Source organism: Anguilla anguilla, chromosome 14 (assembly GCF_013347855.1).
Source record: "Anguilla anguilla isolate fAngAng1 chromosome 14, fAngAng1.pri, whole genome shotgun sequence".
In the NCBI taxonomy this organism is placed as follows: Eukaryota; Metazoa; Chordata; class Actinopteri; order Anguilliformes; family Anguillidae; genus Anguilla; species Anguilla anguilla.
In genome coordinates, this window is record NC_049214.1 from 12,687,684 (window position 1) to 12,705,493 (window position 17,810).

General features: G+C 39.0%; 1 protein-coding gene across 6 annotated transcripts in view; it reads left to right on the top strand.

Moving 5' to 3' along the window:
• The window catches only part of edil3b (EGF-like repeats and discoidin I-like domains 3b), a 110,620-nt gene that overhangs the window by 42,902 nt on the left and 49,908 nt on the right, over positions 1-17,810 (top strand). For all 6 annotated transcript variants that reach the window (XM_035389853.1, XM_035389854.1, XM_035389855.1 and 3 more), the window contains one exon: positions 17,308-17,421. In XM_035389853.1, coding sequence (XP_035245744.1) covers positions 17,308-17,421 — 114 coding nt within the window. The remainder of the gene's footprint in view (positions 1-17,307; positions 17,422-17,810) is intronic.

The window sequence follows — 17,810 nt, forward strand, 5'->3', positions numbered from 1 at the left end:
CATCTAATCGATGTCTTCCTATCAATTCTGTCATTGGAGACTTTGAATACATTCAGCCTCACATGAAGATTGACTGTTGCTGCGAACATTTACAAGTTGAAGCAGCAGCAATCCCCCAAGCTCTTCAAACCTATTCTCAAGTCATTAGGAACTCTTGATACTTCAGTGTTTTTGCCATTTTGTTTGCCATTATTGTACAACCAGTTTCAGTTACTTTAGGACTTTGTGTCCCTTACAAAAGTATCGCGTGAAAATGACAATTTCATATGTTGACAAAATCCCTACATGCAAAAACAGAACATGACATGTAATCATGTGAAATTCAAATTCCACATTCACAACTGGCTTTTTCAAATGTGAATTACAATTTTTGCATGTGAAATAAAAACATGTGACTTGTAATATGATAGGTTACCCTTTCTTGCTCTCATTGTATAAGTGGGATTATTTTTATAGTTCACATGTGTACTCTGCTTCTCATGTGGTTTTTGGACACATTCTTCCGTAGTCCCAGGTTTACCCTTGTTTTTTGGTGATAGTGAAACATGAAAGTTCATTAATTCAGCCAACCCCCACCCCCCCTTGCTGTTTAAGGTACAGTAAGTGATGCTCATCCAAGGTACTAAAAAAACTCGACTCATATAAAAAAGGAAAAAAATATACAGTTGCTCAGTTCTCACAACAACATTGGGAAACACCGCACACATTTTTTATGAGTCATCTGAATTTCCTCGCTGATTGATAACTTTAGAATCCACTGCGGCTACTGCAGGAAAAACTGACAAGAGAATGCCCCATACAGGAGGCTGGCCATAAACTGACTGCAGCAGCAAGTAATTGTTTCCATGTTTCCAGTCTAAGAATCCTCTTGTTCATAAAAGCTCCATAGAGGCAAGCAATCTCCATAGTAGCAAACAATCACTATATGGAAGCATTTATGACATTACCTTGTTGCCTTTACCAGATAGCCTGTAGTTTAGTCCATATCGAGCACTGCTGTCACACAGCAAGCAAGCACGCAGGAATATTGATGCCAAGAAGTGTTATGCATGTCGTATTAAGATGCCTTTGTCCAATGATTTCAAACAAATATTCAGACATACGTGCTAGTCAAATTACTGTCCTGTTCATTTATAAAAGTACAAAATGCATTCTGTTTGAAACAAACACTGTCAGTGAATTTTCTGCTGTTCACTTAGGTAAATCCACTTAAGCTCATGTGAGCTTTTTGGTTGTAACAATGTGGTGTCAGGAACACTTCCTAAACAGTGTTGAAGGTGTGCCTCAATAGACCTTGCGCTGAAACTGAGTAAGTCACAAGGTGCACTGTCTGCATGAGTTGGTGCCACCATAATAAGGCAAGAAAAAAAAAATTGTAATATTTAATTTTTGTACATTATCCCTAATGTGCTGTAGTTTTGTCCTATGTGTGTTGCATTGTATTGCATGTACATCCACTTACAGGCTTTGCCACTACAGATTAATTACCAAAAAAAGAAGCAAAACAAACATTTGTATAACATACTTCCTAGGATGTATGCATATATCAATGGCCAACTTTCCTTTCCCTATACTTGAATGGAATTGTTACTTATTTTTTATTCACAGACACAGTTTATCAAGTTCAGTGATCAAGTTTAGTTTACGTATAAAATATGATTTCCTACAATTATTAGTAAAATTAAGGCCAATGAGGGACACCAGGCAGCAGAATTTCACCAATTAAAAGATAAAGCAGTCATCATTTTTGTCCATCATATTACAGCTTCCTTTGCTGCCCCATGGTGGCTTTAATCGCATGCATAATAGACATCTTCACATGAGTCGTGATAACATCATCTGTGAGCAGGCTTGATTAAAATGCCTTTCCCTTATTGCGAACCAGAAGTATGTCAAAAAGAAACCAAGGAAAGACAGTCTAACTTGGAGAGAGAGGAAACCAGAGAAAAAGTGTGTGAATGTGGTTTGTACATTTATTATTATTATTATTATTATTATTATTATGGTCCGTCACTTCCCTGGATTTGCACTGCTACCGAAATCTGCTGTGCATGTTCCATATCTCAGCCCAGCACTATAATTAATGCATTGTCCCCCCAAACAGCGAACAGCTTCAGAGCTGAGCTGTCAGACAGATTGAACAACGGCTCTTGAAATCCGAAGTCTTGAGATTAGGGGGAAATATCGCCATCTACTTGGTTCTCTGGCTGTCTCAGCCGGGGCTGACACTCGACCTAATTTAGTGCATTCTCCCCTGCCATATGTCCAGCCGAGTCTTTGTCAGGGGCATTAGCATCGTTCGGGGCAGTCCAGCGCTGATGCACGGCTTCCTAAGTCAGGGCAAATCAATGGCAAAAATTATGAGTTTTCTTCACAAAACTATTATCTCCTCTCCTGGAACAGACTGTCATTTCGGGGTTCCAATCCTGACTGCAAAAGAAGAGAGGTCTGGAACTCTGGTGCTGTGATCCCATGTCATTTATTAAACTCAAAGTGGAAACTCAGCCAAAAATACTGATTTAATATTGTTAAGGTGAGGGCCAATGTGATCTAATTTCTAAGATAATCATGTATTCCACATTAGAGAAAAAATTACATTTTCCAACCCCAAATGATGAAGCCTAGAGAGTCCTTCAGTTGCACCCAAAATACTGTTATTGTGGCTTCAGAAATTTAAAATTATTTATCACAATTGCATGATATTCTCCAGTCTAAAGAGAGATTACCTAAATAATAGGTGTTATCTCCAAATGATATCAGAGGTTTTGTATGACAATGACAAAATCATTTCAACAGATACTGATAAAAGAGCATTAGTTCTGACACAAGATCTGTAAGATATATATATTACCCTTTATATTGTGAGCAGTGATAATGTTTTTGACAGTGTAAAGTCTTCGTAAAAGACATTCTGAAACATCCAAAAGTAATTTGCACAAAAAATAAGATCATTTCTAAAAAAAGAAAAAAAAGAAAAAAAAATGGAATGTCTAATTCAACCATTTCTATGTATTCCAATTCCTTGGATGGTGAGTTATGCAAATGTCATCCTTCTACCCCTTGAACATGTGTCAGAAGCCCTAAAGGGAAGCCTGTTTAAGTCGGATTTATCCTGTGATGGTCCATTTGGTTAAGCAGATGGATGAGAGCTTCAATGAACCTCTGCGGTATCCAGTCTGTTTTGAAGTGTGGTGCGTGTGACTACGATTGTCTCAAACTGTGTTGAGAAGATATATTTTTTCCACTTCTGCTGAGATGCAATTTATCCTTTCCGGATGCCTTTTTGCGCCTTAAGAACAGATGAAATAATCGCAACATGGGACATCAGATAAAATGGCACCAACATTGTTCTGCAAAGAGCCCAATTCACTTCACCGCAGGGTCGATACCTTTTTAAAAAATCATTAAAGGCCTCTTTTTTTTTTTTTTTTTTGAAACTCACACAACATTTATTTGATTTCTGTTCATGGCAGATTTAAGTTTCCCATAGGTTCTTCTCAATTGCAGTCAGTGCACAACGAATGGCAGTAGATTTTCTGTTGAGTCCATGAAGATACAGTGCCATGAGAAACTTAACTTAACCAACCACAATGATAAATGCGGCAAACATTTAATGCATCCAAGAACTAAGAATCTCTTTGATTTCTCTCACGGCAGGTCTTTCTATGATTGCTACCATTTAAGCATAACTGTTCCCTGATTCCTTGTAAAAAAAAAAGTTGGCAACGGAAGCTTTAAGGCACGTCCAACTCAATTCTGGTAATTTTGTGACTAGAAACTATAGCAGGCCTATGGAGCAGTTGTAAAAGAAGTTCAAGAGGAATAAATTGCCATTGAGTTTAGTGGTTTCTTTCCCTTTAATACTACATCAAGGCCAGAGCACCTGGCAGTTTTGTCCTGTCTGATATGTACTTGTCCAATATACTTATTTGGCACCTCAGGATGATTGCCTGCTTACTAGAAGAGGAATATGTGGTGCATACTTGCATAGCTGAATGTAAGCCTAAAGTAAGAATTTTATTTATTATTTGAAATTTATTTCTTTTTATTATAATTTGTACTAAATGATGTTTGTAGCCTGTACCAGAGCATGTGAGTGGTTGGAGATGTTGTTTCTGGTTCATGAGTGTTGCTTTAAATGTGACAGTTTTTGGATTTTGCTCATACACTCAGAAAATATTTAGTTAAGCACTATGACATTTTCCTTAAAAATTCAGTTTTGGAATGTCAATAGTCATTACCTATTCAGGTTATGATCATAACTTTATCAAGTCAAGCACAATTTAAACCAAAGTACAAGCATTCTTAAGACCTAGGTGGCTAATTGTAAGAAGGACAGATTAATTGTAACAGTAAATGAAAAAGCCCTATAATGCTTGTACAGCATATCTTTTGCACATACTAATGTTAGGAAACACATTTCCAATGATAACATGAGACCAGCCACATCCTCAGATTATGAAGCTTGGGGCTTTATTTATGAAAAAAAGACGGAACAAGCATTGATGTACAAGATGTTTAACACCCAGGTATTTGCTTTTTCAAAGCAAATAGCCTACGATACAGACGGATTTGGTGTGTGCTTATTATTAATGACTGTGACCAGGTGTTTGTTTCTTTTCCATTAATCACTTGGAGTATCCAGAAGATGATGCTATTTCAATGCAACAAGCAAATTAGCTGAACACATTTAACATTAAACACTGAACTTAAAAAGTCAAACATGTTAATGAGTAGAATTAATGCCTTTAACAACATTTACAATGTTTAAAGGTTCTCTAAAAGGTAGATGTAGAGGGTTTTCAACGCTATCCAGTGTCCCTAATCTTCGAATCTGAAGTTGGGAAAACGGAGAAGCGCCATAGGCTCACTGTGCCAAGATTGTGGTCTGCTCATGCACAAAGCTAGCGAATGAGCAATATTGGAGCGAGACTGGAGTAAGAGAAAAGACAGACGCTTTGTCCTTTGAAACCCAGCTCCACACAGTAAAATTACAGCCTCTCCCCTCCTCGCTTCGCTCTTCTCACATGTTCTGAACTGTTCTGCTGTGTATGTTCACCATAATGATATCGCAATGCTCAGCAGCCAAAAAGCCTATCCCGGTCAACCAAACCCAAAATAAACCATCAAGTAGTTCAATAGTCGTAGTTTCAATATCAAGCTGTGAGACAAAAAGGTGAGCGTGCTACTAAAATGAATCACTTCCACTGATATGAAATCTAAATACTATCAAAATGAGACGGAGGATCATGATGTGTGCAGTATTCCTTTGCGGTGTTTTTTAATACTATTTCTCAATAATACGTTCAAAAGATTTAGGTTTACAAATTCATTGTATACACCCTTTTCTGACATATGGACTTTGCCATCCTTATGCAAAAGTGGTACCAAAATGCTCAGTCAGTACTTGCGACTCTGTTGTCCTTGTCTCTGGAGATGAGGATTCTATCAAACGATGCCTGATTTTGTCAGTGTTATTGTAAGAATGCTGTGCAGTGGTGCTGTCATTATTTAAATGATAAATTACCGATGTTCCCGACCACGCACTGAGGCAGATTGGCAGAGCACTTGATGCGAAATAGGCAATTATTGTAATGAAGTGTCATGCTGTCGATTGTGCGATTGCCCTGTGGGCACGTGGGTAGAGAGGAAGTGAGTTCAGTCGCTCAGAAGGACGGGAATATTTTCTGTCTTTGAAAATATTGTTGTACCATGCTAAAAAAGTATGGTACAACCCAGATAGCAACATCAGGTAGTACTATAAGAAAACCTGACACAGAAGAGCAATTGTCGGAGGACAGGACAATGGCCCAAAGCACACATCAATAACTACAAAGGATTAAAAAAAAAAAAAAAATTGTATTCTTGAATGGCTGAGCCAAAACCCAAAATTTAAAACCTGTAATATTATGTGATATAAACAGAAAATTGCAGTCCATTGAAAACTGGTCAGAATTGCAGAAACTTTGCATGTACGAATGAACAAAAATTCCTTTAGACCTGCACAATTTAGACCTGCACAAATCAAACTGACTTACCAAAAAAGAATCAAGAGTTGTAATTGCTACTAATTAGTTTACCAATTATCCATAAATTAATGATTTTCAGTGAAGTCTTGGATGAATACCAGCTCTTAACTCATTAATATGGAAACAGTTGATTTGTTAGCCATCATTTTAATTAGTTATTAATAATTACCCATTCCAAAGTCTTGTGAATACTTCTTGCCTCATCTACTTTTACAGTTTTTGTCTGAACTGGGCTTTAAAAGGGTAATGTTACTTATACTAAGAAAAAAATAAGCCTTAAAAAAGACTACATGAAATATCAATTCATAGCACACTGTTACTCCTTAAATATTTCTCTTGAATTTTGAGCATTTTGCAAGAAATGGTAACTTATCCAGATTTCAGAAGAGGAATGATTTTCAAGGGTTTTCATGCACCCTTAAGCATACAGGAGCTTTTGCAAATGAGGTAAATCTGTATAGCAGTTTGTGTGGGCTGTTATGTGGATTGGTTTTTGCCAAAAAGGAAAAATTAAACCATTAAATGGTTTTTTTCCTCTACAGTTTACAGGAGCATTCATGCTACTTCTGAGGACTTAAACTTCACAATTAATTTGGTTCGGCATAGCTTTCTTGACACTTTAAAATTTTGGGAGTTTCAGGAGTATTTTTATTTTATTTTACGTTTTTATTATCATGTATCAGCCATTGTGTCTGATTTCTTGACAGCAAGAACATCCCTTTTAAGAATAAAGGCAGTTGGCTGTGAATGAAGTGTTATCAGAAATATTTTTGATATATACTGCCATATTTTTCTGTTCAGATCCACTATCATACACCAGTTACATTACAATCACATGGCAAATGCTGTTATCCAGAGTGATGGACAATGACAGTGTTTGTCTCAGGAATTTTCAAATGTGTTATCACCAAGAAGTTACACAGGCATATTTTACATCAATAAGTGTAATGTTAACCTAACAAACAACTATTTGTATTGTAACATGAAAGTGGCTCATCCTGTTAAGGCTCTGTTGTAGGGCACGGATGGGTCGCACAGTCTGGTAGTAAACCTGGACTGCTCCGTAGGATTGAGAACATATTTGTACTGCGTTTTGGGACAAAGACACAAAGAACATTAGTAATCCCTGATGTTAGTACTGTGACCCTCTGTGCATACTTTTCAAATTGACTTTAGTTTGTTAAAGTTAAAATATAGTGAGAGATTCAGCATCTAGGACTATTTCTCATTCTCTTCATTTTGGTTGTAAAAAAAAAATTATTTCACTTTTTATTCAAAACCAACCAAGGTCAGTTTTATACGAACCGTGTCTGTAGAAATTCAAACAGCTGAAATTGTGTGCATAATCAAAACAGTGCTTAGCGAGTCCTTTTTATTGCCTTTTTGTGGGGTACGTGGAAAAGAACACAAAGATAGCAGGGATGAAATGACTCCTTAATACTCATGGAAATGATTGACCAAAAAAGTGACCAAAGTGTTTTGCATGTTGTAATTAGGTGTTCCTTCCTACTGAAGATATTTTAAATACAATTTGGTTTTGCTTTCAGATATGGTCTGATTCACCTCAGATGAGAGAAATACAATATATGATGTTCTCCTAGAGCTGCACATATAAATTATTCACTATTGTCTTTGGAAAAGTGAAAGACAGAAGGGCAGGAAGCATTACAAATACATGTCGGGAGCATAGATTGATTGCTGAGATTTGTACAGCATACGGTCTCCAACCAAATGAAAAAAGCCTCATTGACTTGCATCGTGGTTACAGACCTGTCTACCTTTATGTTTGCTTCAGACACGTCTGGACGGCTGGAAAATGAAATATGCTGTCTATTTTCAGTGGGGTTTGTGTGTGTGTGTGTGTGTGTGTGTGTGTGTACACCAGTGTGTGTGTGTCAGAGAGAGAGAGAGAGGAACTAAATGACCGAGAAAATGATGTCAGCGTTTTTATTATTTTTAAATTAGAATATGCTCTTATATTCTGGTAAAGCTGAATACATAAATAAAATAGCATGATTAAAGAGGGGGAAAAGGAATATAAAGGGGATAGATGTAGAAAAGGGAGAAAGAATACCTGTGGTTCAGACCTGGTGACTGAGATGGCCACGCCTTATGGAAAACATTGCCATGCTCATCACACCACTGAGTCACTGCACATGCTCTGTTGATCCTGGAAGACACCTTCCTGGGAGGAAAGAAATGCTGCCATATGGGAGGATGGTCAAAAGTAGCAATTCATATTGCTCGCACCTTATAAGGGGATGAACCATTACAGATGCAGCAGAACCCTTCACTGTTGGAACCTTCTTTAGGTGTGCACAACACATGTACTTGTCCATTTGTTGAGAACATGGTTAATGATGCATTTGACCACATCACATTTCTTCACTGGGTCGGTAGTCCACAGGCTGTGCTCTTTGCCCATTGTTGTGTTCACATCCAGGCCTATTGAAATTGTGAATATATGAAATTGCACTGAACCTTGATTCATTTTCTGACTGGTTAGTCAAATGTAACAGCCAGACTCCCCAACCTTATGGATGACTTAACTTCTTAGCCTACCTAATTGGTTGCGTTTAATTTGACAGAAAGATGTCGATGATGCTGCCACAAGATTGAAGTAGGAGGAGGAGACAGGAATGGGTCATGCCAGCTTTTGTAAAAAGCCCAAGGACAACAGCCCAGTGTGACTTTAAACGCTCAATTTAAATTGAGTCAATTAAAAAAAGAAAATGATCATGATTAATTACATCTCACCCTGCATGAATGATTCTTACAGTCTCTTCAGGCTAATTATTAATATGAAAAAAAAAATAATGTAAGTGTAATTAGAAGAAAAGCTCATGCTGAATCATATTTGTTCATATGGGTTGTGGCAGGGTCTATGGGGCATGAGCTGAACAAGAGCAAAACCTTTTTTTGTGATTTTCCTATTCCCCAGTTGAGCATCCTTTTTCATTGTCTTTGATTAGATGTTCATTTTAATTTGTTTTAGTTTATTTCTTCTTGAGATGTTTGCCGCTTAGATAGTGAGATGCTTTCCGGAAACACTTTATTTATTTATTTATTTTCCCTTTGGCTGTTTGATTGAAACCCAAAGGGAAATTTAGAGCAAAGCCAAATGTCAGCGGGTTGTATTGGCTTATGGCTGTACAGTTGGGATAGTCCCAGAGGAGGCTGTAGTGACCTAGCTTGTGGAACTTTAGTCTGCAGGGCAGGAGAGGGACTGAGGCTGACATCTTGGAGTACGAAGGGGGCGGAGAGCACCACTGTACTGCGCTGTGAACCCAAACAGTCTGGGACATTCAGACCACTTTAAGGGATGCCTCTAAATAAAGATTGACAGCAGTCAAAGCCATTATAAATCTCTTGACCAATCTAATAGCGGAACTGCCTGCACTTTAGTCTTGCAGAGTGAATACGAGGCTGACAGGATGACAGCACACACATCACACCACAGGCGACCAGCTCTGACACCCGTCACATCCAAGGTTGAATACCAAAGGCAGATTCAGCAATGGGTCGATGCTGGGAAGGAAATGCGTGAACGCCACTCATTTTCCTAGGAAAGGAAGGATTATTTTCTTATTTATTGCACCACTTTCCTTTGGTTCAACTCAATCACCTTTTAATGAGGGGAGAGAACAGTTTCCCCCTTCCCCACACTGGCCTAAGATTTTAAGAATTTTGTCCTTTTAGAATACCCTCACAAAAAAACATTCACTGAAGTGTGTCAGCCTGACTATATGTAGTGCTATATAAAATAAAGACTAGGGATGTTAATAGCTAATCAATTAACTGTTATTCGTGTAATGGTTTGGGGAGGGAGGATACAACCGCATGCAAACAAATATTCAGAATATAAGAGGGGCTCTTTAAGTTGAACAGCGGGAGGTGTTCAACCACTAGGTATCGTGAGAGACAGGGAAAGGAAATAAACAAAATGAAGTAAAATAAATGAACAGTAAATTCAACCTCACACTGAGGTAAGGTAAGATAGGAGCAACACAAAGGAGGAAGACTGATAGTAGCGTGAATCAAGTCACCAGAAACCCACTATCAGTATAACAGCTAACTCAAAACTTTGCTCTAAGCTATACCGACTTACCAAGTATTTTCTTCTCTGAATTACCAAGCACCTTACCGGCTCTTTGCGAAATGAGGATTAGACGCAAAAGCAACGAGGTGCTCTTAGAGGGGAGTTATATAGAATGACCACCAGATGGAACTAATTGACGGTAATTAGGACTCCACCAATCAGCTCCGTAGTAGGAGGAAGAATGCTGCACATGTATGAACTGAATACTCATGCTCGTTTGCTGAAAAGAGAATAGCTCTCGAAATGAGTAGCCAAGTAGCCTGGATAGCACAAAGGAATACGAAACCATGACACGAACATATATCAATTAATTTTATTATTGATTAAACGGTTAGATTTAACTTTTTCAATGAATAACCTATCATTGGGGAATAGATTTTACATTAGAGAGACGTTTTTCCATCATGAGATACAAATCCGCTCGACTGGTGGAAAGTTGGTGGAAAGTTTATGTGTCTGGGTTTCCTCAACTGGCAGCATTAGTGCAACGTTATTCGCCCAATAAAATCGGTGCCATCTGAGCACGTCTTTGCTACCGGTCTCACCTTCAGCAGACTGCCCACCAGACTGACCCCGGTGCACACTCGTATTCCTTTACAAAAATGCTTCATGTAATGGCTAGGGTAACGTTTTACAATATGGTCACGTGAATTGGCATTAACTAATGTAGTTGATAACTGCTAACTACTCAATGTTAACCGTACAGTTTTGTTAATGTATTTGTATATTAATTAATATATTAATTAATGTCAAAAACTACATTAGTTAATGCCAATTCATATTGAGATTTTTAAAAAAAAAGAGTTTATTACAGAGTTAAGCCTTAATAAGCAACATAAATAAACAATTTATTTTGTCACCATCCGAGTGGCAGTGCAGCTAGCCTGTAATAAAAATGTCAGTGATCATGCAGATTTCTCAGGCCGTGAATCCGTGTTTGTATAATCTTGTTTCTTGCTGTTATGGCCTTAACACACAATACAAATCCTGTTTTAATGATTGTTGATTAATTAACCAACAGTTCTGTGTCCTAAGTGCTTCTGCTCATGTAGTTATATACATTAATAATGACAATGATAACACTGTTTGTATTGCCTTTGAACGACCATGAGAGGCACTAAGGGAATTAAGCATGCAACTGACACAATGCATGGCTTCCGTAGATAATGCAGTTATCTACTTCTACCTATTTTATTACTGATCTGATATAATGAACCTTTGAATTAATTTCATAGAAATGACCGAAAATTAGGTAATTAAAATCGTCACAATATAGTGGTATCTGAGTATGTTAGCTGAGAAATGTCATACACAGCATACAGGGACAGTTCCTGTGTGGACCCATGGTCCAGTAAGACACTTTCTCAGTCATTACACTCAGATGTGACTACACTGTGGATATGTTAATGACTATTTTATGTATGATGCACACATTTGTACATTGGATTTGATTAGCTTTTCAGTAGTCTTGACAAGGCAAGGTTATTCTGGTTTATTATGTATGAACCTAAAGAAGATGGTGTAATGCACACTTAAAATGCATTAGCACTATGGGTTATTGTCAGAGTGATGTATGTGATGATGAGGTCACAAAGCATAGCCTGCGTTCATTGGCTCCCTTGAGGGGACCTGTGGCGGTTCCTCACAAATAACAGGAAATCGACTTCAAATTGAACAAGTCTTCTACTGCCAAATGCAGAGGTGCATGATTCCCATTACCTGGCAAAGGCATGTGCTACACATATCACTAATCTTCTTATAGAATTGTACACTATGCATATTTGGCACTAATAGAAGTTGTGTGTGCTGGTGTATCTCATGATTATAGCTCACAGAAAACATGCCTTTTAATCATCTTAAGTACTCAGCTTCCTCATACACATATTGTACAGTCTTGTGTTCGCAAATATATTCTGGGGACTGATGTTTTTAAACAGTGATCTCTGGGGAATTAAATGTTCCCTTGAAGTTCACGGTGTTCTCAATACAGAATATGAATAGTGGAATCAAAATATGCGGGGTTTTTTTTTGTTTGTTTTTTTCTTTGCAACCAAAAGCAACTTTTTACCTTACAACAGTGAAAACATTATCTCAGTTAGATATTACAGTGCTGAGTAAATTACCCAAAAGCAGGCTACTACTTGAGAAATCAATCCTCTCTGAAATCTACCGGTCACATGCTGCAACACACCCCTTTGGTGGACAGAAGAGTTGGACACAGGGAGATACAGGAATTCCAGAATATACCGGTCTTTATTTTAGATGGAGAGAGAGAGTGTGGTCCTACAAAATTTACGGGATCCCGGTAAAAAATATATTAATTAACAGAACAAACAAAAATAACAAAGACAAAATAAACAAAATACCAAACAGTAGCTTTTCAGCTCCTTGCAGCCAGTGCAGCTCCCTTGGTCATAGCCACCTACTGGGAAGAGAGCACACTTTAAATACTTGGAATTAATTGGTAATGCACTCCAGGTGTGTGCCTACTTAACCAGTAGGCATGGTTCTTTGATTTCTCTGAACCACTCCCACAAACCGGGCCCTGCCACTCTACCCATTGTGACTTTTTCATCTGCTTCAAAACCCTGAATATGTTACAGAATTCCACTCGTTTCTCCCTTCCCTTGCTCCCATTATTTTGATTAAGCTTTCACATATGTACTGGCTCTCTCCTCTTACTGATCAATTTTACAGGGAATTCACAGTTTTGGTTGTTTGTGTGAGCAGGGACCGCACACAAATTGACTGCATTTCACGCAGTTGTCTTTAGCCTTATTCTGACAGCATTTGCCAACTTGCCACTTCATCCCAGTAGTGATGCTATGACCATGGCTGTTTTGGCGGCTGCTGCTTCTGTCTTCTGTCTTCATGTAATTTCCATGCTCTCTTGCCAGGTCCATGAAGAAGTCATTTGTCAGTAACTCCAGTAGCTCCTCTGGTCCCATTTGCTTGCATGATTTTGCCATCCTGTAGTCTCTTCAGAGTTTATCTGAAGGCACCGTTTCAGTGGAAAAATTGTAAGTATGTCGGAGGTGTTATCTCCACGGAGTTATAAACCCATTGTTTCTATGACTACAGTGCCCACAATTATTGATCCCCACGCTGAAGTCAGTTATCAAAGTAAATCATCTTCATCAAACAACTGCAGTGAATTTATTTTGTGTGATTATATGTGCAAAATTAGTTTTGATAGCGCGTGGCACAGCAATTTGTATCAAAGCATTGATCAATCAGTTGCTGAATATCGTGCCAGAGGAGAGAGCAACCCATTCACAACTATGCATCAGCTCATGTTACCTACTGTGAGCCAGGGGGATTTATGAGGAAAATGGCACAAAATAGTTAAATTGACTGAAATCTTATCTATCTTATGTTTTTTTTTAAACCACAGTTAGCCTATGGCAAAGAAGAAGGCGTTAGGCTTAGATTTGCAGAGCCAAGTAAACATATTGTGGCAAGGTTATTCCCAGCAAGAAATTGCTAACAAGCTTAAGCTTAAGATTCAGATGCAGTGCTCCGTACACACTCAAAAGAGTCCAGCTGATGGGGATATAAAAATGTATTAAAAATTTTCCCAGGCAAAATTTCAGCAGGGGCCAATGCTGGTCAGTCTCCTTTCTGTTTCCTGTCCTCTTGATGTGGCCTTCTGCATCTGATTTACTGCTTGCTGCAATTATGTCCTGTCACAGCCTGGAATTCATTACACTCATTACTGTACATCTGAATGGTCCTTTATCGAAAATGAGCTGGAGAAAAAACTCTTTAACTACCCAATTAGTCCTGAACGGGGTTCTCGTAAAAGGCGAAGGTGCTGTGGAGACCCGAGGGAGGTGGGAGAGGTAACAGCGGAGCAACAGTGGCAGAGCCCTATTTCAGAATTCTGTAATTGTGGAGGTGAGGCCCGGCTCTTTCCAAAGCTCCACCCTTTTCATTCTTTCATTCCAAAGTCAAACTCCTGTTGCAAACTGGGTTTCTATTGATTGTTTTATTTGCTTTCTCCTTTAGTTTGCATTGATGCATAACAGCTAGGAGAGTGTTGGGAAGCAACTAAATATTCAGTGTTTTGGAGCAGCCCATTCTTGAAAAATCAGGCTATAAATCATTGTCCAAGAAAGAAAGCACATTTTAATGGATTCAAAGTGGTGTGAACCTGCTGAATGACATCACTTGCTTCACAATGGCACAGATGCTGCGAGACAGATTTGATGCAATTCTGAGAATGTAGCGGGGCTGATTAATGCAACCCCACAATATGCTGTGAAAATGAAAGGATGCTAAGGATGATTCAGTTTTGAATGAACAAATACATGTTTTTTCTCGGTGGCATAACCGCTATTGTGGGCTGTTGCAGTTGTTCATGAATCGCATCAGCATTATGACTTCTTAACTTCAGTTCTGATATATATCGCTCCTGATTTAGTTCATGGTTTTGAGCAATGCTTCTTCAAGTGGTGATCATGTCGGGTTTGAGCAACGCGTCTTGAAGCACTGGCCGTATCGGTGAACAGTCTGCCATTTACCACTCATCTCTGCGTGACGGAAGCGGCGCGTTGGGACAGCGGCGACCCTGCAGGGGGACGGAGTGTTTTTATTTACACGTCCTGCCGCAGTGACTCATGCGGAGATCTGGCCTGTGCGGATTAGCTGCTTTCTCCAGGGTAATCCATTCCTCCTGCACTCGTTTTCACCCGTTCACACTTTTTTCACCCCTCGCTTTAGTTCTGCTTCCGTCTCAGTTGTCTCTGGGGGATATTATCTCTGCAAGAAGCCTTCTTCAGCTGGAACACGTTGAAAGATGCCAGCTTGTGGTCTGGTCTTTGTGGTCTTGAGCTTAGAAAATAGTAGGAATTGTGAGAAATCACATACTGCAATGAACATGACTAAGTAAATGTATTACGTAATGTATTGAGTGAATGGTTAACACTTCCTGTTGAATAAATACAAAGCACTCGTGTTTATTAAGTAAGACACCACTAATATTGACTTGTCTAGATATTCAGGATGTACACAGGATGCCATGTGGCAAGTTGTCTGCCTTCTTATTGAAACATTAATTGGGTAAATGTATTTAAAAAGTGAACTGTTTTGATTGGATGGAACTGAACAGCGCTCTGGTGGAAGCTGGCTTTGTAGCAGTGTTTTTTTTTTTTTCCATTACTGGAAATGTGGTGTTCACAAATTGTCTATATTAGCTTCCAGCTGGTTTGTTATGAACTGCCATACAGTTTAACCACAGCCGTCATCTGAACATCTGGACTACTCACAACCCAGCTGTCAAACCAATAAAATCTCCTGTCTCGCTTTATACTCGTCTCCTGTTAACTTCTGATTTAAGGCTGCTGCTAGCAGTTAGTGCACCGTCTAGTTTGAAGAAACGGCACTGAATAGTTTACATAAATGCATGGGAAATCACACACCGGTAGGATATTAGGATCTTGGGAGAGGGCAAGCGGTCAGCTGAGTGTTTGAGTGTTTGCCGGTTTAGAGGCGGGCGGCACAGCTCCTGGCTCATCTTGGTTCAACGGCCATTTGCTTCTGCTGAGGAACCAACAGGAGCAGGGTGCGGAGTGGCAGTGGGTCACCTCAGCCTGGCTGCTCCTCAGCCTGCGGCCTTCACTGCAGTTCTAAAGTGGCTCATGGAGTGAACTTGGCCGCGTATCATCCAGAGCGAGACTCTCCCGCCACGGCGGCTGACTGCTGTTTACGTGAACCATTTGAGGCGTGATATCGAAAAGGCGACCCCAAAGCTGTCTCGGCAAAGCTTCTGAGGCTGCTGGGACTCCGCCGGGCCCCGGTGACTCAAAAATAATGCATGAGGAATCATTAGACCGGCGACTTGAGGCAAAGAGTGAGAGCTAAGAGCTGAGGAGGGACCTGGAGTGTACAGGGCATGGATGGCAACTGCAAAACAGACCATTCCTACTTTTTAAGATGTGTTCTCTGAAAGAAGAACACCTGGGCAGTCGTGCTTTAGCGACACATAGCAACCTGTAGTAATATTTGCATAACATTGCCAGGGATGCTACTTTGGCACCGTTCTAAATACTTCAAGAAATATTCAAGAAAGTAAAGAAAGAAAAAGAAATAAATGAATCACCGGCCCAGTAGACAAGGTTTCCTTGGCTTTTGGGGAAATTGTATGCTTTTAAAAAAAAAAAGTAACAAAACATTGCCTCTCTTATTATGGGTACCTCTTAACATTCCAATCAACAAATGTAAGATATTCTTACGTTGGTGTAGCAAAATAAAAGAAAGCACCTCTCGGGATTGAATAGGCTGTGTCTTGACATACAATAACCTCCATAATGTTTGGGACAAAGGGATATTTTTTCTTGATTTAGCTCCACACTTTCCGATTTGTAATCGAACAGCTCACATATGGTTAAAGTGTGTATTCTAAACTTTTATTTAAGCGTATTTTTATATACTTTGATTTCACTATGTAGAATGTCCTGCACTTTTTATCATGAAAACATTTGTCTTTGTCCCAAATGTTATGGAGTTGAGATGAGACTCAGCGGAGTAAGCTGTGCTGTACGCTTGGCCCTTAACGGCCACTTTCTGTGCGAGTGAGATTGGAAGTGACAGGGACAGTGACCACCACAAAAGAAAGGAAGAAGAAAGATAATTAACTGAATTAATCTACTATATTAACAGAATAGGAATTGAGAGTGTCTACTGTCTTTAAAGATCTGCCTCGATTTTACTCAATTCATTGGATTAGTTTTATGCATTTCCTAGAGGGTATTTAAAATTAGCACTCCCAAATGTGTCATAAGTGTCTGGGTCCATTTCCATTTAAACTGGCTCTGTAAAGAATTGAGGGGAGAAAATTGGAAATAGGCTTGGTCTCAGTTCCTCCCCGGATTTCTCATTGTAAAGTATTTTTGGTTTCATGAATTATCTGAAGGATTGATTTGATCTCAGTAAAATCAAGAATGAAATTAAATAACTCTTGGATGGTATGACAAAGAAAAATATGAATAAAGAAGGAGAGAAGCTAAGAAAGAACCCTGACACCACAGTAGGGGACTTAACGTTTGTTCAGGTCTTTCATAACAAAATGGTTTGATTTAATAATAATTTAAGAAAATATAGAATTTTAGAAATGTGGCCTGTTGTCACCAACATGCTATCAAAAGCATTGATACATTTACTGTGTTCCGTATCTTGCAGATGTGAATGAATGTGAAAGGGAGCCATGCAAAAATGGAGGAATCTGCACAGACCTGGTTGCCAACTACTCATGCGAGTGCCCTGGAGAATTCATGGGAAGGAACTGTCAATACAGTAAGTGTGTCTTTCTGGGATATTGCTCCCCTGTACATTCTAAAAGTACATCAACTGATGCTGAAACTCACTGTTGCCAAACAAAGTCCGTAAAACATTCCCTGAGAGTCTTTCTGAAGCAGGAGTCTTTATTGCTTTGTCTATCTTTCAGTGTATCCACCTTTATCCATTCTTCTTTAATGTCTTTATTGGAAAGAAGCTTCCAGGTTTCTGTCTAAATCTGTGACTCAATGGGAGCGCAAGGACGTGTAAACAGGGCAGTGGAGATATGATGTTACAGTGTCTTTGAAAAAAATCAGCCATGCGGCCATGCTTCCTTGCAGCCTGACAGATGTCTCATGAAGACCATGGAATTCTCAAACCTGATTGTGATGCTTGTAGTCATCCAA